We start from the raw sequence: 25,033 nt of genomic DNA, 5'->3' as shown, positions 1-25,033 counted from the left end.
AAAATTAAGTTTGAGTCGGAAATCTTGTCAGAGTTAAGTCTGAATCAGAAATTAAGTTTGTGTTGGAAATCTTTTCTGAATCTTGTCGGAATTAAGTCTGAATCAGAAACTAAGCCTGTGTCAGAATTCTTAAGTGAATATTGACGGAAATTTTGTCTATATCCTGTCAGAAATTGAGTCTGCATACAAATTGTCAGTAACATTGTCAGATATTAAGCCTGTGTCAGAAACAACGTGTCAGTTCAAGAACTTGTCTGAAGGAACAAGTTTGATTTTGTCAGAAATTGGAAGTCTGAGTCAGTTATTAGTAATTCTGTATTGAACGAATCGGGTCCAAGGGTGTCTGATTTGTCAGAAATCGAAAATCGTTCGATATTTTGTCAGAATTTGAAAATAAACTCCTGAACTTCAATAATTAATTCGCCTACGTCAGTATTTGAGTCAGAAATTCGTCAGTTTTGGACAAATTTGGTCCAAGTTTGTCAGATATTTTGGAAATTGGAAAGTTGGGTTCAATCGCTGCTTTTTCAGCTCTGAAAGGTCAGAGTGTTTAAATTTAAGTTAGAAGTGGACAAAGTTTCCGGTCAGAATGGCGAAAAATGTTCAGTTGAAGTTGTTACAGAAAAGAGAACGGCAAATAGTGCTTCTCATGGACAGTGTCGACCGATTCATACAGAATTACGAACCAGAACGTGATGAGTGTCAGATTTGTTCTAGGCTTGAGGCCTTAGAACCTGTGTTTAATCAATTTCATGAAGTGCGCAGTAAAATCGAGCTAATCTTTTATGAAAGCGAAGAGAAGAAGGCCAAGGAGCTCTACGGCGATGCCAAGGATGAAGCAGAAGCCCAACGTGAGGAAGAAAACGACATGCTGCTGCTGAGTTTCGAGGACCGTTTCTTCCAGTTGAAGGGTGCGCTGACGAAACTTCAACATAAACGTGAACAAGCTCCAAACGACGACAATTCCTTTCATCGTCAAGAACATTCCTCCATGGGGTCGAGAGTTAAGCTGCCAGAAATTCGACTGCCTAGCTTCAGTGGAAACCTCAGTGAATGGGTTTCATTTCGTGATAGTTTTCGAAGTCTTATCCATAATAACGGACAACTCGCTCCCATGGAGAAGTTTACATACCTGAAGTCATCTCTTTCCGGCGAGGCCCTTAAGGAGGTTCTCTCTATCGAACTGTCAGACGTCAATTACGCTGTCGCCTGGGAGATTCTGACAGAACGATACGAGAATAAGAAGCTTATAGTGAAGGCGTACCTAGACGCATTGTTTTCACTTGAACCGATTCGGAAAGAAAGTTTTGAGAGCATCAACAATTTCATTAGTGAGTTCGAGAAGAACTTGTTGATGCTGCAGAAGGTTGGCGAGGACACCGATGGGTGGAGCACCATTCTAGCTCACATGCTTTGCTCGCGACTGGACTCTGTCACTTTAAGAAGCTGGGAAACACAACACAACTGCAAAGAAGTACCCAAATACGAGGACATGAAGAAGTTTCTGCGCAGCTACTGTTCCGTTCTGCAGTCAGTTGTTCCATCCACAGAACCCCGCTACAATTTCGCAGATCATCATCAGCCAAGAGCCCAATCAGCAAGCTATACCACGTTTAAGTCGTCAAACCAGTGTCCCTTCTGTAGTGAAACGTGGCACTCACCGTTTCACTGTCAGAGATTCCTTCGATTGAAGATATCTGAACGTGTTGAAGCCGCCAATCGAAGTCGAGTCTGCAGAAATTTCTTGCAGCATGGTCATTTTGCGACGAACTGCACTCGTAGCAGTTGTCGGTTGTGTCAACAAAAGCATCACACTATGCTTCATGCTACGCGATCCTCCGTTCCAAATCCGTCGAATGCGAGACTCAGTCAACTGTCAAACGCACAACCTATTCAAGAAAGCACCCATATTTATCCACAGCAAGCCTATCATCAGCAAAGACAACAAACCATACCAATAGTTACGGAAACACACACTCAACCACAGCATGCAACACACAATTCACCAAACACAACCACACAAATCAATTCACCTATGCCAAGCACAAGCCAAAGCTATGTAGCACTACATGTTAAGCCTGCATCAAATACTCTGCTTCCTACCGCTCTTATCAAGATGAAAGACCGCAACGGTAACGCTCTGGTAGCCAGAGCCCTGTTAGACTCTTGTTCGCAGCATTGTCTAATGACAGAAGAGTTTGCGAGAAAGCTGAAGCTCGAAGAAATACCCACGTTTTTGTCAGTCCATGGTATTGGGCCGTCTGAGTCACTGTCAACGAAAACCATACTTGCTGAAGTCTGCCCACGTGCACCAAAAATCTCCAAATTCCAAGAAACCATACAGTTCTTCGTGTTGCCTAAACTTACCCCACATTTACCATCGACATCGTTTGATCCTCCGTCTTTGTCACTCCCAGATTCCGCTTTGCTAGCCGATCCTTACTTCTACGAGTCAAAGCGGATCGATGTTGTCATTGGCGCCGAGTATTACTTGGATTTATTGAAGAATGAACGAAGAAAAGTCACGAAGAATGGGCCCATGCTTCACAACTCTGTTTTTGGTTGGATTGTGTCAGGTCGAGTGTTCGAATTTCCACAAAACGTTTCACATACCCTAGTCTGTTATTCAAGAAACTCCAGAAGCAACTCCCATGGTTATAGGAGCTGGAAACATGCCTCATCAAGAGCACGAAGTGCATTTAAGAATTCACAGTCAGAAATAAAGAAGAACGGTTTGTCAGTACCCTGCCCAAGAATGAGTCAGTTTTGTGTCAGTAAATTGAACATGAACAAAAATTCAGATTTTGTCAGATGTTGAATTCGAGTTAAGTTTGCACTTCTTAAGTGATCTTGATCTCCCTTAAGTCCAATCGTTTTAAGCAATCAAACGGAATTGAAGTAAAACTAAATCTTATTCAAACCCCAAATCATTTTAAGATACACTGCGCCTTATTAAGTTTCGCATCAAGGCTTGAAGGCTCTGTTTGAATGCATATTTGAGTTAAGTTCACACCATACCGTTTTAAGAAACAAACCATACAGATTAAGTACACCCATATTGCTTGAAGTTCCCCCTATCGCCTGAAAAATTAGAGTGTGAAAAGCTTACATCGTTGAAAAAATCCTAGCCATTCTTTTCTAAGTTTTCAAACCTTCGAAATATTCAAACCCCAACCAAGTCGGTTACTGTTTGAAGCATTGAATCATTGAAGAAGCATAAAGGAAATTTGAAGCCTGAACAACATTTCGTCACGTTACAAGAACGAGTTATGTCAACCTCCATACCATGCCATAAAGATTTGGCCAACCGTGCTAAGCCTCAAGATCTCCCTGAAAAAAAGGCATCATGAAGGATGTCCTGCAATGAAGTCATGTTAGTCCACCTCAGCTTTATTATGCTCCACTCATAGTACCTATCCTTGGCTAAAAGTTTGCCAAACTTGTTACATTTGAGCTATACGATCAGTTGAGGATGTCATCGTTCTTAGAAGAAGGGCGCAGCAAGTCGTTGGAGCATATGCGGAGGCCCAGGGCCTCCGCAGTCAGGGAAGTCCCCTATATATTATGTGTTTTCCCAATATTAAGCACTTCCTTCACACAGATCACTTAACCTATCACCGCACGGGCCGAGCAGCTCATCCAACAAGGTACGGGCAGCGCTTAGCATCATCTGAGCTACAGGACGCATCACCGGGCAGATAGGAAGGCGCGTTAGTCGGCACCGTTCTAGACTAGCTGCCTTCAGGCCATTTCGTTCCGGTCGAACGTCGTATCGGGAAACATCACCGCTGAGGTCAAGCCGTGATCCATCGGGAAAAATCTGTTTTGGCTAACCAGACACTGTGAAGATCACCGAACAACGTATGTCTCCAAACTTCCCACTGAAAGGCATCAGTCGACAAGAGCCAATATCCAGCCAGATCTTTGGCAGCCATCCCCGTCCCAGGGAACTAAGGCCATCGAAAATGAACCCCTCCTGTTCGTTCAACGCATATTCATTCGCACAGTCAGCTGTGTGCAGCCCATCCTGCAATGCTCCTCAACACCTCATCGCAGAGTAGATCCGGAGTAACGTTGGTATTTAATTCTCCACTACAAACTATCCGAAGCTGATCGAGCCAACTAAGCACTTCATGGATCCAGATAGAGGCCACTAGAGAGTGGTTCGGTTTTCCCATCGTCGTCAAATCAGTAACAGCATCTACGATTTGAAGGGCACTTAAGTTGATTGAATCAAACGTCGATTGTGTGTTACTCACTGTGTGAATCTATGTTCTTCACCATAGCAAATTTCATCCTAGATCATCTTCCAATATCCTAATAACATCAGCTGCACAAAAGCATCGCACCACCATCGGATCTCTGCCTATTTTTGGACAGAGCCTATTATCAGGTCCTTCGGAAGTGCCGAAACTGTTGAACTTGATCGGTTCCACACGCTGGGGGAGAAAGAAAAACAAAATCATATTGATGGTGGTCGCTATCGAGAAGAATAAACAGGCAGAAATTAGCGTTGCTTTAAGAAACTGCACGGGTTAAAATCCATTTGGTACTCACCTCGGCAGCTGCTGGTTCCATCTTATCATCCACAACGGTCGACAGCAAAACAATTCCCTACAGAACCGTCGAAAATCTCATCCAGCAATCGGCACGATTGTTCCAGCAGCAACGATATTACTTAACACACTCTTCGTGCAGTAGAATTTAGCCGTCTTCAAACACACTTACACAAACCAGTAGAAGATTATTAGATAAGAGAAAGTACGAGCAAAACAAAACAGGAAATAATTACCGTTAGAATATCGTACAGAAATTTACACAGTTCGTGTCCACTACACACATCTGCATCTGATCATTGTAAACATGTACCGTAAGAAATGTTGAAATGAGATTTCAAGGCGGGCGGCATATGTTTGAGTATAATCTCACCGCCTAGTGGTATAGGAACAAAGAAAATTGCGGGAATTTAGACCATCCCGAAACACATCTAGAACACCTCTCAGAAGAGATGAGCTCTGTTCATGGAAGAGCGAAAGAGAATGTTTACTGCTAGTTTATGCTTTTTTCTCTCTAAATTTAATACTTGAACAATATGAAAATGTGTTTGTTTGTAATGATAGGGAACTTTTGGTTTATATACAATTCTCTGTTTCGCCACTTTGTGTACAACACAATTTAAACCAAACAGTCAAAACGAAACCACCGCCGTGTATACATCGACCCAATAAACCCCCAATCGAAACGAAATAAAGTGTCGTTAATCAGTTTAAGAAAAACTGTTTTTAAGTTTAATCGCGAGTTCTTAATTCGGTCCGAAAGTGTTCCGGTCCCAAAACAATTTTGAACCGTAGAAAGTATTCAAATTTAATTGAAACTTCAATGTTGATTGATTTTGAATCGTGTCTGTAAAAGATATTATTATTTCAAGTTTTTTTTGCTCATTAATAGGAAATGGATTAAGGGATAAATTTCCTTTTTAATTGTGCGTTTATGGCGTTATTATCAATTATTTTTGGTTATTTTTAATTTCGAAACCCCGTTTTATGCCGTTCCGAATCAAAAAAAAAAGCGCTAATAAATTACGGTATTTAAAAAAATATCTTTAACTTCTAACAGCTTTCTTGAATTAAATTTATTGGATTATTTTTGAAATTGTGAAGAATAAACTTATCCACAGATGGGTATATATTTCGCGGTTTTATGAACTTTCCCGGAATTTCGGTTGGAAAGTTTTACTGCAGAAAACATCAAATTCTGGATGTATTTGAATGAAACTAACTAACTTTTCAAGTACGGCGCGGGAAAGTTCCAACAAAATTCTATACAATTGAAATAGAGCAGCCGTGAAGAATATTTTAAGTTTCACTTTTAGATATAAGTTGAATTTCAAATTTGACAGTTTTGCAAATTGTTCAATCATCAACGTATCAATGTTGTAAAATCCAGCTCTAATTCTAGCATTTCAATCATCAAATCAATACTCTTTATTCTAAAATTTCTTTTTTCTGAATCTAGGTCTGGAGCTTGCTCTCTGAAAATCTTACAAGGTGTTTTTCTGAATAGGTTAAATTCTATTATTTTTTCATATAGAAAATTTGATTTCCAAGTTTCGAAGAATGGTTTTACTTCTATTCTAAAAGACTAGAGGAATGCAGTTATTTGACTAAAATTAAGCACTCCACGGTTTCTTTTTTAGAACAATTTCAAGAAAAACAAAACGGTATTTCTGAAAATTTGCCACATTTTAGAGAAAACTTTTACTTATCTACTTCACCATTCCAAAGCCGGAAGGAGAAGGGGATTTAGGGCCAGCCCATAATGATTTTTCCAGAGTAAAATTTTTAGTTCAGGAAATGAATTTGTCCGTGAAAGTTCTCGATTCCAAAAAATGTTTAAAAACAAGTTACGAAATATACTTTAAAAAAAAACATTTTAGCTTCAATTTTATTTCGTATTTCTTGTTCTTCAACTCCACATTCAAAAGGGTTTTGATAAGCTACTCAAGGCTAAATTCCCATTTTTCTGAGGTGAAAAGAGCTTAAGAGCATTTGGTTCCCTGAAACTTTTGAAAATAGGTTAAAATTATTTATGAAAATTCTGCACTTTTTTGACAAAACTTTAAAACATTACATAATTATTTCAAAATAAAAGTTTTTCCTACATTCTCCAAGACCTAAAGAAATTTTGACATCTGCGAAAAATATTATAAAAAAATTTTTGTTTACTATTTTCAATATGTAAATTAATAGATTTTGAACTTATATTTACTAAATTAAGCTTAAGATAGTTTAAAATGCAAAAATTAAATCGTTTTGCTGACTTCAACAAATTTATTACTTAAAATAAAATCTCTTTTTTTTAAGTCTCTTAAGTTTTGTCAGAAATACTTGTCTTTCAAAACTTTTGAAAATTGTTGAATTTTACATTTTTTTATCATCTTTCATCATCATCGCTTTCAAAATTCTAATAAATTACTATGAACCATCTCAGAATCAGTTTTTTTCTCATGTAGATTTGTTAGCTGATCAGTTATTAATGGTTGATTAATTTCAAAACTGATAATTTTTAAACTTTAAATTTCATATTATTTTTGTTTATTTATTTTTTCGACCATATTATTCATAATTATATTCTTTTAGTCAGCTCATTTCAATATTATAAAAAAAACAGGTGAATAGAACATTTTGGAAAATGATTAAATGTTGAAAATAAGCGAGTTTAATTAGTAGATCGACGCATTTTTACCACATGTCATCAATTTGTTCCTCATGGAACGAATTTACATTTTCATAATCTTGAAATGTTCTTTATAAAACAAGAAAACTGTTACCGATAAAATCGAAAACTTAATTCACATAATTTACGGATTTTTAAGTTAAACTTATGATTTTTTTTAAATGTTTTGAATAAGTAAGTCCTTTTCAACTATGTATTTTAGTTTTATGCAAACATCTTCTCGGAAGCCTATAAATCTTGATCATAGTTTTTTTTCTTTCCAAGTAGAAAATTCACATTTCAAATCGTGTTAAAAATATAATTTAAAATATAAGATTAATCAGAGGAATTTTCAATCAACCCTTCAATTAAAAAAAATGAAAAGAAATGAACCACATGGTTAATAAATTAGCAATTATTGTCATTTTGCCTAACAAATTTTAATCTTGGTTAGTTTTTGACATGACAATCAGTACATTTAAAAATTCGGATTTAATTTCTTTTTAAATCTGGTATTGTATTTTATGTTTTCTGTTTTTTTGCATTGATTCTTACTCCCAAAGCTTTAAATTTTGGTTCGAAACTTTAATTCGCATTCTTTCTATGTATTTCAAAAATTTTGACTTAATATATATTTAGTTCAGAATAAAAATCATTATTTTGAATATTTCATAATAATTAACCGGAAATAGCATTGATTTGAAACTTTTATTCTGATTTATTTTGAAGTGCATCAGTAAAGTTTATTATTTGTTCGAGTTTGTGTGATGGTCATGAGTAAGAAAATAGTTTAAGAAAGAAATTTCCTTTAATATTGTGTATTTTTGGTATTGTTATTATTTCCAGCTAAATCTGAATTTCGATACTGTTAACAATATTTTTTAAGAGGAAGAATCTTTATCAAAACTCAATCTACATTTATTCATATTAGGATTTCCAACCAATATGTTTGATTCACTCCCTTTTTAATTTTTACTTTGCAAAACAATTTCGAATTTTAATTCTGTATTTATTTCTAAAGCATTACTCTGTCAGTTCTGACGTAAACTCTTTCAAGTGAAATTTTTTTAAGACTGGACTTTTCATCAGGATTTGTCCCTCTTTTAGAATTGAGCAATTTCGATACAAAATTCAAACTTGTTGCGCTCATCCAGGACTAAATGGATCGCTTCCAAAATTGTTGTTACTTTTCTCTACAGCAAAACCATTAAAAAAAATTATGGGAGATGTCAGAATTTAAAAATTTGGAATATAAATACAAAGCTTGCAGCGGTCTAGTGTTATAACTGTAAAAAATAACAAACGAAATATATACATAGCTATTTTCGGTAACCGCTTAATCGTTGATTTTACTTATGTCTAAGGAAGGATTCATGTTTTAATTTCCTGTTAATCAAATATATTGGTATTTAAATATTGGTCATCAAATCCGCGACAGAGATGAAAAAAAAAGTGGTTCGCTACTTCCCAGTACTTTCAAATCTACCGCCACGAATTATGTGTCAAATCGCCAGGTAACTAAACGCTCGAATATTACTCATAAAACTTCCCGAAATTGGTTCAATGTCTAACCGGGGCGACGGCGCGCAAGTTCGGCGAACTCGCAAAGAAACGAAAATTTACCTTTTACCATCAACCTTATTGCATTAACCGGTCGTCCGGTCCCAAGTCCAAGCCAAGCAAAGCCCAACCCCCGACAGAAGAGACGTGAGAACCCGAAAAAAAAGCTCAGCGCGTTTTGGGGGCCCCAGCGAAAAAATAATTTTGCCGACATTCCTCTCAGATGACGGCATATCGCGGTTTACCTATATGTTTCAGTTTTTTATTGGAAACAAAGATTGTGTTTTCGGAAGGGGTTTTTAAATGAATCACATTTTTTTTCCAATAGGATTAAAAATTTGAATCGAGAAAATGTTTAGCTCACTTAATTGAGAGATTATTTTGCACTTGTGTGGCTAAAGCTTCGTTTTTCCGTTTGTACCAATTTTTTGGATTTATCAATTCTACTTGATATACAAAACGAATCAATACCTTTGTACCTCAGGAAGAATAAAACTGTGTACAACTGCTATCTCCCTATCGGGAACGAAAAAAAGGAAGCACGTGGGATGTGCTTTAAGCCGGAATGGCAACCCTCTGCATATTCGTTCTATTTCTGTTCCGGTAGCTAGGGGGATCAATTTGATTAACGGAACACGCCCGGGTGCCAATGATATTAATTTCTACTCATTCTTTGCATTCTTTTGCTGCACTAGGGGATGATATGGAATACTGCAGAGCACTTCGTCTAAATGAAGGAAAATGATAAATTGATTTTAAAATTAAATTTATAGTAATTTTTATCGTTTAAATTCACGAAACATAGCTAAAAAAACCAAAAACAAAGTTGAAAACTGAGTTCAATTCAAATGAGATGGACTGTTGAATCTGAAAGAATGCAAGACTAAAATCTGATTGCAAAATTCAAAACCTATATCAAAAAATAACACAGCTAAATATGAGAATGACAAATGAAGATATTGCTCCAAATAAAGAACTTGATGGAAGAATGGATTAATGTCTAATAAACCTGGAAATAATTTTATTCATTTGAGTAATCTTAAACTAAATTGATATTTACTTTTTCTGATGCTAACGAAAATTCTTGGATATTTTGAATAGATGGTATTCGAAAATAAACTTTCTAGAATGTTCAGGAATTCAGAAAAAAGTGCGATATGCGTTATGTCTACGTCAATTTTATTTTAAAGACGTGCAAATAAACGACCTTAAAAATGCGAAATTTAAAGCAATGTGCAGTTTGGGATGTTTTTGACGATTTTTGTTATGCAAGTTTTGCCAATACCAAAGTTATTCTAACACAGGGATGAGCTGAGGCCCTCAAGGCAAGTTTTGCGGCCCGCCAAGTATTTCTCAAATTAATTTAATTACACGAATTGTTCAAGATAGATTGTTAATCATCATAAAACACTGATCAATACAAATTCAAAAAAAATTACTTGATCACTTCATCACACTTCGTTGTTGCATTTGTTCCGCTATAATGCAGGTTGATAACTATTTCTATAATTTTAAGCATTAAGGCAGGAACAAATATCAAACTCTCCTTTTGTCACCTAGAAAAATTTTAGAACACCCCGAAGGAGGAAAAATAGAGTCGTAAGAATTTCATAAAAAAAATTGATAATTTATATGAATTTGAATAAATATTCTATCAGACAATTCAAAGGGCAAAAAGCAAACTGTGGAAGCTAGGTTTTTTTCATTTTTTTATTCGTGTTTTGTTCAAGTGTTTGATGAAAAATAACTCTTACTTTGGATCCTGTTCAGACTCTGTTAGATTGTATGCAATTTTTTTCCTTATTGTTGAACTACCACTTTGAAATTCATATCCATGAAAGCGGATCGGGACAGTAATAAAAATCGGAGGCTACCGATGATCACAGGCATTTCTATGTTCGTAAATGAGATCATAATTTTTTCGTTTCAACCAAAGATAACGTTTTATGATGAATATGTTTAGCAGATTTTTAATTATTTCATGGAATTTAAAAATAAATTGATCCATTAACAAGTGGAATAATTTTGTTCTTGAATGTTAATGGAAAAGAGGCGTATAGAATAACAAGGGCAGGGTGAACGATTTTGGATTTCTCATCAACATGACTCAGCAACAAAAATTCTGAATTCTCATCAAAAACCATATCTGTCATTCTGTGATTCCACCTAGAAAGTTTGTGACGATTATCTGTGATATTATTGATCAGAAACTCCATAGAAAAATCAGGCCAAACATATTGTTACATAGAGTAATTTAACATGAAAATAAGCAATCAGCTTTAACAAAGTCACAAGATTATCGTGACCCAGTTCAGAAAGTCTATTCCCGAGGAACCTAATTTAGAAAAAAAAAGAAAACGTAAGCTTTGACGTAGTTTGCCTTAAAAATGTCAAATTATGAATTTGAATATGTTTATGACAATTTTGCTCAACATACAATGATGTTCTACGGAAGTTCAAATTAAAAAAACAGTTTCTTCACTGTTTGGAGAAATAAATTGAGTCACCGAGCACAACATTTTAATTGTGATAAAACTTTTCAAAAATGAAATTTTGAAAAAAAAATTCAAAATATTAAATCTATAAATTTTAATAACTGATTTCTTAAACCTGAGATATGATAGATGAGACCTGAGACCTAAGACCTGTGACCTGAGAACCTAAACCTGAGAACTGAGACCTGAGACGTGAGAAGTGAAGAGTGAAAAAAGAGATTCGAGCCAAGTAAGCCGTGAGAAGTGAAGTTTGAAAAGTGAGATGAGAGCAGTGAGAAATAAAAAGTGAGAGACGAAAAGTGGAATCGAGACGTGAGACGTAAGACGTGATGAGTGAGGAGTGAAAAGTGAGATGTAAGCCGTGAGAAATGAGAAGTGAGACGTGAAAAGTTGAAAGTGAGACATTAGAAGTGAAAAACGAGTGGTGGAAGTGAGATGTGAGAAAAGAAGACTCCATGTCTAAGGGATCAGGTCTCTCGTCTCAAGTCTCTCATGACTAATGCTTCATATCTCATGTTTCATGTCTCAGGTCTCAGGTCTCAAGTCTCAAGTTCCAGTTCTCAAGTCACAGGTCTCAGGTCTGAGGTTTCATGTCTAAGTATCTCAACGAACGAAAAAGAGTTTCACCTAGATAATGGTTCAAACCTTTCTACAAATAATATAAAAACCATCAGAAATTTTCTTTCTCATTAAAAAAGAGTAACAAATGATATTTCTGTGAGCTCGATTCTAAGAATCGATTAAAATATGAATTTATTCAAAATGATCAAGATTTAGTAATAAATAAATTTCGGCTAATATAATCCACCTTGTTATTAAAAAACGGTGTTAATTTTCGTTTTTTTTTAACTTACGAACTTGTTTAATTTTCCCTATTTTCAGTTAGGTTTTCGTCCAAAACTTGTCGTTTAAAAATTTTGACGTAAGGCTCTGAAAACTATTAATGAATATTATTTTGAGTGCAGCCCGATGAATAGATTTCAAAACTAATATTGGTCCGTTGCGCTGCTGCAAAAATGCAGAAACTTCACTTAGCCATAAATATTTAATTTTTTTTAGATTTGAAAGGCTCTTTAAATTAACCAAAAAAGATTTCTTGCATATGACTTAGTTATAATTGTGATTTGGAAAAAAAATACTCTTGTGAGAACAATTCTAAGCTGGAAGGAACCTTAACTTGAAAGCAAGCATAAAAAAATCTGTTCTTACCAAAGCAATTCCAAATTAACCGGTTTTTTTTTCGAAAAAAAAAATCGGAAATTTTTGGAAAAAAAGAAAGAAAAGCCCAGTCCGGCAGCCCGAATATCGAAAAAAAATGCCCAATTATTGAAAAATCCCTACCCAAAAACTAACCCTAAGTTTAAAGGATTTATAATTTTTGAGAAATAAGAAAATTTTTCTTTGGAATCAACATGCAATTATTTTTTAAATGTTTTGTTAGATTCGAACACGTTTTATAAAACTCGATAAAAACAATTTTTCATGTCTTTATCTTTCATCTTTTCTTTTCAACTTATATGAAAAATACAGAGATTTTGGTCGGAATAATCAGGATATTGCCCGATTTTGAGTGGAAAATTTGAATCCATTGCTCAGATTTTGCCTGGTTTTTGAGTAAAACTGCCCGTATTTGTCCGACTCAGAAACGTTCAGAAAAAAAAAACCTGGATAGCTTATCTGACCACAAATATTTTTTTCAGTATTCTATAATCAAGTTAGTTTAATAGAAAATAATCTCAGACAATCTTTGAAATACCGAACACGTTTCCGGATAAATCTCGATTTTAAATTTAAGAGTAAAGTTGAACTTAAATTAAAGAAAAATTTTAAATAGCAAAATTTAAACTTTATGATTTTTTATTAAATAAAAGATGTTTACTTTTTGATATTTCTGATACATTTTAATATTTTCGAACGAATTTTTGAAGATACAGGCGAATTCAAATAATTCATCACATTTTATCATTCATTCAATCAAGGATTTAGATTTTGACTAAATGTTTCAGGTTCAGAAATAAAACTATCAAAAAACTAAATTCTATGCTATAAAATTTCAATTCATAAAATTACAACTATTTCTGACAACATTTTTCTAATTATTCCAAATCAGCATTTTTGCACTTAAAAAAATGAGACTTTTGTTGCCTTGTGTAATTAAAAATTTTAGAACTTGGAACTAGTTTTAATAATAACTTCAAATAACAGCGTTCAAAAAATGTTCTTTCATCAAGGAGGAGTTTTACAAATTTGTTTCATATGTACGAAAATTAAAAAAAAAAAAAAAATCTTGCATTTATTATCAGCAACTCAGTCCAGTTTCTTACATTTTTTTTTTATTTCCATCCTTCGTTTCGGTGTCGTGTAACACCTTCATCAGGAATCCTACAATTTATGTGGTTTGAAAAGTGTGATGATTTGTGTTTTAAAATTTTTATTCTTAGTCGTACTTACAAAAATCATCACACTTTCCAAACCACACAAATTGTAGGATCCCTGATGAAGGTGTTACACGACACTGAAACGTAGGATTGAAATAAAAATTTTGCAAGAAACTGAACTGATTTATGATAATAAATTCAACAAGAATACAGTCGAAAACTCAACATCAACATTATAGTTAATTCAGTCAAAAAATGGATGATTACTGCCACCTAAATTTCAAAAAAATTATAAAGAGTTCCTGGAAGCCAAAACAAAAAGTGAGTTACTTGAAAAAATAAAGGTTTTTCATTGCATTTTATTTCATTTCAAAGTCAGAGGTCAGTTAGGTGATTTTATATCAATTTTCTTTATTAATTCATATTTCTGATTATTATCATCATTTTTTTCTCCAAAAACCTTTAAAAATATAAGTAATAAGATTGCAAAATACACAAACTTTGAAGTGTATGTCGGTAGAAGTTTGTAAGCATCCCTTGAAGTTGACGATTTCAACTTTCATACATACTTAGCATTTTAAATTCTCAAAATGAAAATAAAGACTTGTAGAATAATGAATAGCCTTGATAAATACCCCAATTTGGAAAGCCAGCAAAGCGTGAGGAATACTCTTAAAACCTACTTAGCGTAAAATGTGCCATTTAAATCGAATTCTTAGGCATTCAACGAAATGCTACTCATTAAATAATGAATCGAGAAACTTGATCGAAAATTTCTGGGACCGATGTAATTTAATTTTGAATGGCAGAAAACATTCCTCACTATTGATTACAAAAGATTGTAGCTCCAAATCTTTGCTGGAATCACAGACAAAAGTATTGGAACAATAATTGATAATTTTTACCCCTAGTTCTGTGCAGTGTCGTGAAAGTTTTACAACTTTCAACGTGAGTATCGAAATCAGGCTCGATTAATGCTTACAGAAGCTTTCTGTTAAGTCTTAAAATTATGAAAAATTATTCGCGAGACAGCTATAATTTGTCGATCATTGAAACAAGAAATATTCTCATTCAACATTTGCTCTACATGGTTTTTGAATTAAACTTTTTGTTAACTCAGAATTTCTGAAATAAAATTTAATCTTAGTTCAATTGAGAATTTGAAAGCAGTAGTAAATTAATCCATTAAGGTTTTCGTGAAATAAGTTTTGTTTTAACTCGGTAAAATGGGACAAATATATCAAAATTTTAGGGAAAAATATGAAAAAATGAAGACGGAACTGAACGGACGCTTAGTTGTCCAATTTAAAAAAAAAAAAACCTGGCAAAAAGTCTGTTTTCAATGTTTTCTACTCTGAAATTTACTAAAATCGTTCAATGATCATAATTTAACTAAAAATATCTTATTATTTTCATATTTTATTTGATTTTTTTTTACCGTAGGAACTTGGAAAATATTTAAAGTTTAGTGAGCAGTTCCCTGTATTAAAATTTTCTAACAGATTGCTGCAAAATCTTTCGTTTCCTTTAAAATCATCTCAGTATTATAATAAAAATAAAAGTAGATCCAAACTGATCGACATGACAACGCCCATGTCTAGTCAACGTCCATTAACATAGATATTTTATGTAGGATGAGAATTTTTTTTAAATCTCGCAAATATTGACTAATTTGAAATTTGGGTATGTAGGTTTATTCGCTTAGATTAACATTTTTTCTATAAATGGTTGTTTAAACACAAAACAGTCGATTTATATTTTACTCGAGGAGAAGAATGTTTTCTAATTCTTCAATTTCACTTTTGATTTTGAATAAGATTTTTTTTCATATTTCATATCTTTAAAATAATACCATAAAAGTTTTCAACTATTTTTTTATTGGTTCTCATATTTCAATTGGTTCTCATGAATTTTGACTAGCAAAAAGGTTCCATGATTTGGTCAATATTTAGAAGAATATAAAAGGAGTTAGGAGTTATCCTTTATTTTAAAAAAAAATTTCCATACATTCATACTGATAGTGCTCCAAAATATGATAAAGATGATGTACGAATGGATTTTTGAGAAAACTGAACCTAGCGATCCAATTAAATAGCAATTTAGTTTGTGATCCGGGAGGTTATTTGCTTAGAAGTCAAATTAAAAAAAAAAGTTCAACTCTTTCAAACGGTTGTTCAAAAAAGACCACAAAAAGCAGCCCAATTTGCAATATGTAGTCCACAAATGTCGGAATCTATCCAACGTAAAATAAGAGTGGAGTTATGTGTAGTTTTTTTCAATCTCTAGTTGAAGTTTAAAAACACTAAAATATTTATCTGATGAACTGGTCAATCGCCGCGATGAATTGTTTGTTGTTTTCATCGACTTTTTTCGGCGAAAATTGAAACGAAATTACTTGCCAGTTGGTCCAAACGATTCGAGCTACTTTTGGCGTTTCGCTCCTCCTCAGTGGACCTTAAAATTAAATTTATTCGTTGTAATTTTTTTTTCTATTTTACTTTTTTCGCCGAAAAAAGTCGATGAAAACATCAAATAAAGCAAAATATAATCACGATTTTAATATCTCTTCTAAATTCAATATAAGCAAATCTTTGCGAAATTTTCAAAAATATTTCAAATTTTGCTTACAATTTCTTTGAGAAATCCAAAACGGGTAAAGTTATGATTATCATATTCCCGATTTCATGTAGCCTGGAAATGCCGGAACGTGATGAAATATTTGAGCGCCTCAAAAATTGACTTTCTGTCAGCTTTTCTGGGTTTTGGACCACTGTGAGATGCCTAAACTTAAAATGAATTTTTGACATTTACAAAAAAAATTGTTTGCCTAGTATGGAGAAAGTACGAAACGTGTGCGTGACTCTTTTTGTTCGTTAATTTATTTAAAGACTCAGTCTCCAGATCAAAATTGAAGAAACTTCTTTTAACTATTAATTTGTAGGTAGGATTCTTATAATTCAAAATAGTTTTGAAAGAACAAAAATTTAATCGATAACCAATTCAAAAGAATCGCATAAACTTGGACTGGCAGAAGTCAGTCAGAACTTAAATGAAAATGAATCTAGTAAAAAAAATTTGATTTTAACAACTGTAGCCCTTATAATTTGTAAAATTATTCTAGCCGATCGATCTACGATTAAGATGATTATTGTTGATCGAGACCAGCCCCCGGAGGCCTCAAAGCCTGACTCAAAGCTATGGCCCCCAGCTCAGCATCCATCCATGAAGTCAGCGCCTGATGACGACAAAACTCGACGATTCCGACGTTCAGACACAATTCACTTTGGCGAGACCTTGACTGCGGTCATCGAATCCTGAGGAGCACGTTTTGTACCGTTTTTTTCTGTCTTACTTCTCTGAATATTATTTTGTTTCTTGTCTTCCCGCAGCCGCAATGTTTTGTATTGTAGTAAAGACACAAGTCCAAGAAACTACACTCTTATGGTTCAAAATTGGCGCGCTTTTTCATCCCGCGCGCGTAACTCAACTTGGCTTTATGTTCTTGAGAATTGTGAATTGTGTATAGGACGCGGCCAGTCCGGCTTATTTTTGTTTGGATTCGAACGACTCGACTGGATCGGCGGCGGCCAATTTCAAGTCCAGCAAGTTCGAAAAACTCCACTTTTGCACACCCAAGAAGTTGCTGTCGGTTGGATCGATTTTCAACTTTTAATACCAACCACAAATATGGACGACCGAATGAGCATTGTATTTATTTCGATCGAGTACTAGTTCAATTATTATTTTATTCTTCGGAATGATCGAATTGAATGGGGCTGCAGAACAAAAAAAAACATAATCGTTACAGCCTCCGGATAAACACAGAATGGCGGCGACGACGACGACGTTGAGCTTAAGGCGGGAATTGTGTGAGATAAGTTTAAGATACAGAAAAAACCTAAAACTTGATCGAGCTACTTACCCGTTTCTTTATCGTTCGGAATCAGATTTCGAGCACAGTTAAGGTTAACTAAACTGGATCAAGCTCAAAATTTGAAAGTAGATCTATTGCAATTGCTGAACATTGACATTGATTTTGAATGTAGTTACCTGAAATGAGATCGCAAAGCGAGAAAAACAAAACATTTAGTTAGGTTTGAATTGAATACTTGGTGGGGACAAAGAATGGATATGAGTTGTTATTAAATTATGAAAAGTACGCCAAAAGGTACAACAGAAGTGCGAAAAATGAGAAAAAATATTGTAGATTTGTTAAGCGTGACAGATTGCCCGGTTTTATCCGGAAAAGTCCGGTCCGGCCTGTAGCCCGGGTTTCATCGAAAAAAGTCCAGATTTTGACCTTAATTATTCATTTTATTCGCCAAATTAAACACAAAAAAAAACAAAAACAAAACAAAAAAAAAGAAATCATGAAAGGTATTTTGGAAGCCAATACAATTTAAAATCTCGTGGCGACTTATGACGATAAATTTTTTTTTCAATTATTTTTTCCTTCATTTTGTTGTGAATTTCCTGGGTTTTGACAAAATTTGCACGGATATTTATTGCTAGAATTTTTGGTCGATAGCTTTGAAATCAAATACCCAGCATTGCCAGGTTTTTAGATTGAATAGCCCGGATTTGTCCGGCCCGGGTACGTGCTGAAAAAATAATGTAAAAAGTTAATCGGAATCTAGCAGTAAATATTCATGTAATTACTCCGTTCAGAATGTATAAGCAAAGAAGATATACTTTATGTTCAGAAAAACTTTACCAATTTTATTATCTGATGTAGAGAGCACAATCAGTGCATTGAACCAATCCTTTTGGTGATATTAAATTTTTTTTGTACAAAAGTAAGTAATATGTCCAGTAATCTCAACACCGTTCAGGGTGGCCAGTGATTTTCGATTTTCAAATTTCCGCTTTTTTTCGGTTTTTCCGTTAAAATATTTAAGGTTTCCTCGGTTTTGAATAACATGAAGAAATCTGTTTATCAGTTTTTTTCCAACAAAATACACATTTATGTATATTAATGTTTGTTGAGATATTTAACAAAAAATAAAGTATTAATAAACTGAAATGCAATGATTCAAGAAAATAATTTTAGCAGAAAATAATTCTAGTATCCTCCGAAATCCGCCACCTTCTTCTCAGTCTTTGACAACAACTTTGCATTTTATAAAATTTATTTTCATGATTTGAATTTGATAAAATATTGCTTTGATATAACACTATGTGATTCGAAAATTTCATGTTGAAGTTCCAATAAAAAATTTTTTTTATTCCTTCATACAGAATTTTTCTATTGAGCTCTAGCTTCTGATATTTGAAATATTTTTTTTTTGTTTATTGTGACACTTTAGGCCGGAACAAATTTCAAATCCTTCTTTTGTCGCTTGGAGTTGGAACATCGCGAGGGGGGGGGGGGGGGGGGGGACAATAAAAAATAATGCGAAAAACAAATAAATTGGAATAAATTGCACGAAAGCTTGTATGCAACCAAATTGCATACTATATTATTACATAAAACTTATAAATCACGTTTTTTTTTTCATCGAAAAATTCAATAAAATCAAGAATACAAAATGTGAATTATTTCCATCTTCCAAAATTTGGTTCTTGGTCTTGTAATCTTTCGGATATTTGATTTTTTATTTGAAATTTACCTAAAATACTTCAAACTTTATTTATTCCCCCCTTCGGGATTTTGGAAATTTTGAAGGGGGGGGTGACAAAAGAAGAAATTGATATTTGTTCCAGCCTTACTAACGTTTTGGCATTCGTGTCAATATATTTAAAATATGATAATTCGAATTTGAATACAAACTTTAACTTCTGATGTTAGCTCAAGATTCATGTTAGGTGGAATTATTTTTTTTGTTAGACAACTTCAAAATTATTATTTTTTAAAAATGCGTATTTAAACCCTGAGCTCTGGGTGCTACATTAACATTCTGAATATGATTCCTCTCGCTTGATCAGTTATACCTAGAATATTGCAAAAAATTGTATGGGCCCCTCCTCTCTTCCTATCCTCCCAATGCAAGTCGGAAGGAGTCTCAAACAACCATAGAACCTTTTCCCATATTAGTGTTTAATATCGTTAACTCATACAACGCTGTTTAAAAACCGCTAAAGTTTTTAAATATAATTAATCATCTAGTTATGCCAAATTTTCATAAAATTATTCAAACTCTTTTGTGTTTTATAATTTGTTAAGATTGATTTGTTATAGAAACTTCCGCGCGTTTTTTTTAAATAAACAGGACAGGACAATAATTTATCTAGTTATACCATTGCGAATTTGATTGAAAATCACTTAAAATTTGTTTAAAATGTGTCATTTTCAATTAGTAAAAATAATCACTGATTCTCACCGATTTGAAAAAAAAAGTCTTTCAGTTAATGACTTCAAGAAAGGTATCGGAAATTTTTCGTGTTCCAAATTTGATGCAAATAGCTTATTAGGTGTTCTGGCTATGTTTTTACGGATTTTGAGCAGGATATCAATGTTTTCAAAAACCTTTCCTTGAAATAAACAGCGATTTGAATATTTATTACATTGAATCTCTAAGCGATCTTCTCGTTTTAAATAAGAAAAAATCATTCATTGCAAAGCAATAAATCGTTATGTTTCAAATGTGTTATATTTATTATTTCAGATGTGTCCTTTTTGCATTTAGATAGATTATTCCATTTGCATTTAGATAGATTATTAAAGTTTGTTTGTGTACCAAATTTGAATTTAAAAAAGAATGCTAGAAAATTGATCGATTTGTGTCTACCGTGAGTACAACTTGTTGAAATTCCAAGTTCGATCGAAATTACTTAAAATTGCTTCAGTCGTGTGGAGTTTTAAATTCAATTTATATGTGACACCCAATACTTCAAAAAAGCTTTAGTTGGGACGAATTTCATTTCTATTTCATATTTCTATATACCCTCTCGAACCACATAATTGAAAAGGGTGGGTTATTCAATTGATTTTGTAATATTGTTGTGCGAAATCCTGATTGTTTGACAATTTGAAAAAAAAGCACAAAATTGTTCGAGTAACTTTATTTTATACGCTGATTTTGCCCTCCTTCCCTCAAGTAGGAAGGACTTTCAAATACTTTAAGATCCATCCCCCACTATACGAAAAGTATTCGAATACTAAAACTCACGTCATTCGAATCATCCGTTTTCAAATGAAAAGGACCTTCAAATCTTAAATTTAATATTTTAGGGTGTTTCGATACAATAAGTCGTCCAATTGTACCAAAACTTGTTTGTTTTTCTAATTTGGTACTAAAACTCGGTTTTTTTTTCATCGAAACTTTATTTGTAAATCTTTTTTTTTTTGCAAATAGCTTTGAAAAGTTTGAATTGCATTGACTTTCATGTTGATTAACTGTGAGAGCGTTCCATTTTGAAAGTTGTAAAAGGCAGTTGTTTCTTCAAATCATATTTTCTTGTCGAAACTTGCCTGCATATAAAATTTTGTTAATATCACGAAAATTGTAAAAAAAAATTCTAATTTTGTATTGATTGGAAACCCTGTTTTAAAAAATGGACGGATCATTCAGTTAAAAAATTCTAGTTTTAAAATCAAAATATGCTGTGAAACAATTTTAATGATAATCATCTTAATGAATTTAGACATTGGTCAAGTTTTATACTGATTTTGTATGGAGTATACTTTTCCTTAAAAATGGGAAGGTTTTCAAACTATTAAACAAACCATCTGAGGCCCAGAAAATTCTCGGATACCAAATTTCACGGCATTCCGACCACACCGGTTCATACGTGATGGTTTCACAAAAAATCGTTTTTATATCCATGGATAATAATGTGTAAGACCACCTCCCTACCTCAACAAAAGTTTGAGAAAATTGTATAACTTCTGTCGTTTTTTTTTTTAAATTTTGGAGGCCCTTCGTTAAAAAAGGTGTTGGGGTCATTTTGCATAACCAATCAAATTCTTTTGTCAAATCAGGCTTCTTAATCCGTTCTTATGAAAATCACCTAAAGTCGTCGGGTCTTGAAAATAATTATACAAACCACTCTTTCCCAAAAACCCAGATGCATAATTTTACTTCATTGGCGCCATTTGTTTATTCGTGACGGTGTTAAAAACGCCTCCAGTCCACTATTTTTTTATTTTACAGGGTGGTCACTCAATTTCAATTATTTTTGATTCCCCGCATTTTACCCGACTTTTTCCCGCTTGGTCTCACGAAATTCCCGATTATCAAAAATATTTTAATGTGTGAATTTAGATTAGAAATTAAGCGATGTGTTCCTCGTTTATTTTATCCATAGGGGAAATGGGGGCATAATGGCCACCTTAAGGAAAACGGTTATTTAACCATAGAAAATAGCTATAATATGGAGGTTACATTATTGTTTCGTGTTCAGACACTTGAAAAGCCTATTCCCTAACGGGCTGAAACGTGAAAAACTAGATGAAAACGTTAAAAAATGCATTTTGAAAAATTTTGCTAAAAGCTGAAAACCAGCCACTGTGGAGGCATAATGAGAACCCCCCCTGAGGCAGTATGAGCACCATTAATCAGAGCAAGATGTGCGTTTTTTCCGGGGAATCTAGCAGCGAATTCAATTCGATGAAGTCAGGTGAGTCGTAGATTCATCAAACAAAGCAATAACAAAATAATCTAGGTCTGTTTCTAGAATACAAATAATTCACGCACGCTCATACATTAAGTGCTTTGTTCGGAGGATGATGCTACTAGCCGTATAATGTAATCATACAAAAATCGATCATGAATTGTAAATGGAAAAAAATCGCCTCGAACAGAAATCTAACTCTAGTCTTTTGATTACCTCTCCGACACCTTACCAATAGGCTAAATTGTCGGATGAAAACTAGTCAAGGTGTGGCGCTATAAATCAATTTTAATTCGCTGCTAGAATCTACGGCAGAAAATGCTCATTATGCCTCGATAATATGGTGCTCTATATGCCCCTAGTCAACAAATTTAAGTAAAAACGTGTTTTAAAATTGATAAAAGTGAAAAATCAAAAACTTTATGATGGTAAAAATTGAGAAACAATGTGTACATCATGTTGCAGTGCGTACATTATAGATCAAGGTGATTTTAAGATCATAAGAGCTTATTTCGTGGTGCTCAAAAATTATAATATTTTCGTAACTTGAGAACCAAGCTAGTTTTTTTTTAATATCTCTGTAAAGATGATAAGGAGATTCCTTTTTTTTGTGAAAAATTAATACTATAGGAAGTACGAAACAAATCCTCATGAAAATTTATTTAAGAAAATACGTACTTTCGTAGAAAAGCGTAGTTCTCATTATGCCTCGGGTGCTCGTTATGCCCTCATCTCCCCTACATCCACAATGCTACCAAAAATTTCATTTTTTTCTCCTTAATATTTCATCTGAAAATATTTCCTGATTTATGTAGGGGAAAAGTTCATATAACGCCCCATGTGTCTAAACCTTTGTTTTGAAGAATCTGAAACATTTTAAGCCTGCAAAATATTACCAATTTGTTTTAAATGCTGTGATTGGTCATGGCAAGTATGAATTTTTCCTTAAAATGCCCCTGTCTCGTGATAATTTCACAATTTAGGTTTTTCTTCACTTCGATCTAAATTTTAAAACACTTTCAATAAGGTGTCACCAAGCAGAGAAAAACGAATAAGACAATATTTTCTGACAAATCGATAGAGGAGAATCTAAAGTATGATTTTATGCTAAAAAATCATTCTGAAATCGCTAAGGTATGCTTTTTATGGGTATGTTCTATCACGGCCCATGCGCTCGCTATAACGCGCCAATCGTAGTAGGCTGAAAATAGCATTAATTTTTCAAAAAGGCCAATTTTCATTGAAAATTAACAAACAGTCTAAAACCATATTTTGAGCGTTAGTGCAGCCCAAAATGCCCCCATTTTTGCATTTTTTTTTCGATTCCGTTAAAAAAATTCCCAGTATGACGGATTGGTTTAATGTAGGGTTGCCATCCGTCCCGCAAAATCGGAACATGTCCCGCTTTTTTAGAGAATGTCCTGCCGTCCCGCTTTTTCTCAAAATGTCCCGCTTTTCTCTGAGAACATTTTCGTGGTAAGTAGACTCAACCTTCTCCGGTTCTAGCACTTTAAAATAGTTAGTTCGTGCTTGATGATAACGCTTCTTGTAAAATCTCTTCTCGATCATTTTCAACTCCTGTCGTTTTTCTCTAATCTTCTATGATTTTCCACACTAGAAATTTTCTTACTTAAAGAATTTGGCATTCATCGATAAGGCTGTAAAAATTAAATAACAGAAATTAAATGAAGTTTAACTGACTTACACGGGTAAAACCTAAATTTAGCCTAAATTGAAATTCAAAACTGAAAATCATCGAAATATTATTTTTTTCTGTGTTTTTTTTTTAAACAGCAGCATTTTTTTCAAGTTTATATAAGATAAGTTAAATAACTCGTTCAATTCTTAGCAATTATGGTTTCCTGAATATTTCTTTTGTGAATTTTGCGTCAAAAATCCAGGCAAGTCCGGGTAAAGTCTGATTCAGTTGAGCGTTGTTTGGGCACGCTCTAGCGATGGTAATATTCTTCTATTGAAGACAGTATTTTTTAAGTTGCTTCCTAATGATGATGTCTGCAGCTGTCTCTCCGGAATCCTATAAGAATCCCATAAATTTAAAGCTTAAAGAAAAAGTCGAATAAAATAGAACAAGACTAGTGAGTGAGAAAAAATATTTAAAATCAAACAATAAATGAATGGACGAGTAAAATCAAATAAACTTAATGATCAAAAACAGCTCTTAAAAAATTAAAAAACTTTCTTTAATTTTCGGATTTCAAATTACTTTTAACTACAATATATTTGACTTAGTGTTCACAGAAATATAATTTAAATACAAAGATTTAAATTTTCTTGAGAATCCAATTTTTAAACAAATTTTATTCATGCATATTCTACTAAAATATATAAAATATTTTAGTAGAAAGAACATAACATATTTATAAAAATGGTCATAAAAATTAAGTTTCTAAGATTTCCAAAAATGGCCCGCTTTTTTCGGTGATGTCCCGCATTTTTTCGTGAAATGTCCCGCTTTTTCTGAAATTATCATAGGTCTAGTTTAATGATATTACCTAAAAACTTTATATTATTTATGTTATCATCCATACCAATACTGATTGTGTAAATATAATTATCGAAAAACTCTCAATTTTTTTTAAATACATATTTTTAAAATTCAGTTACCTGCCTGGGGTAAAATGCAATTCAATGTGACATCTTGAAAAGCCTATTTCCATATGCTAGAATACGATTATTTTGAATAACGCGTTCGTCAACATTGAATTTTTGTCCATTTCAACATTTATTTTCATGATTTTAGCTGTTAGAATTTTTAAAAAAAAATTTTACCCCTGAATGTATGCAGCACAATGTATTAGCTCTATTGACAGA

The 25,033-nt window shown here is 33.4% G+C and overlaps 2 protein-coding genes across 3 annotated transcripts in view; one reads left to right on the top strand and one right to left on the bottom strand.

The window, feature by feature from the left end:
* Positions 1-25,033, bottom strand: part of LOC129748297 (protein gustavus) — a 738,224-nt gene that overhangs the window by 452,088 nt on the left and 261,103 nt on the right. The window lies entirely within an intron of this gene.
* LOC129742190 (uncharacterized) lies at positions 590-2,723 on the top strand. Its single transcript, XM_055734051.1, has 2 exons — positions 590-2,576; positions 2,632-2,723. The coding sequence occupies exons 1-2, from the start codon at positions 590-592 to the stop codon at positions 2,721-2,723; spliced, it is 2,079 nt and encodes a 692-aa protein (XP_055590026.1).

This window comes from Uranotaenia lowii, chromosome 2 (assembly GCF_029784155.1).
Source record: "Uranotaenia lowii strain MFRU-FL chromosome 2, ASM2978415v1, whole genome shotgun sequence".
Classification (NCBI taxonomy): Eukaryota; Metazoa; Arthropoda; class Insecta; order Diptera; family Culicidae; genus Uranotaenia; species Uranotaenia lowii.
Note: the sequence above shows the minus strand (reverse complement) of the source record. Positions and strands in the feature narration are given on the sequence as shown.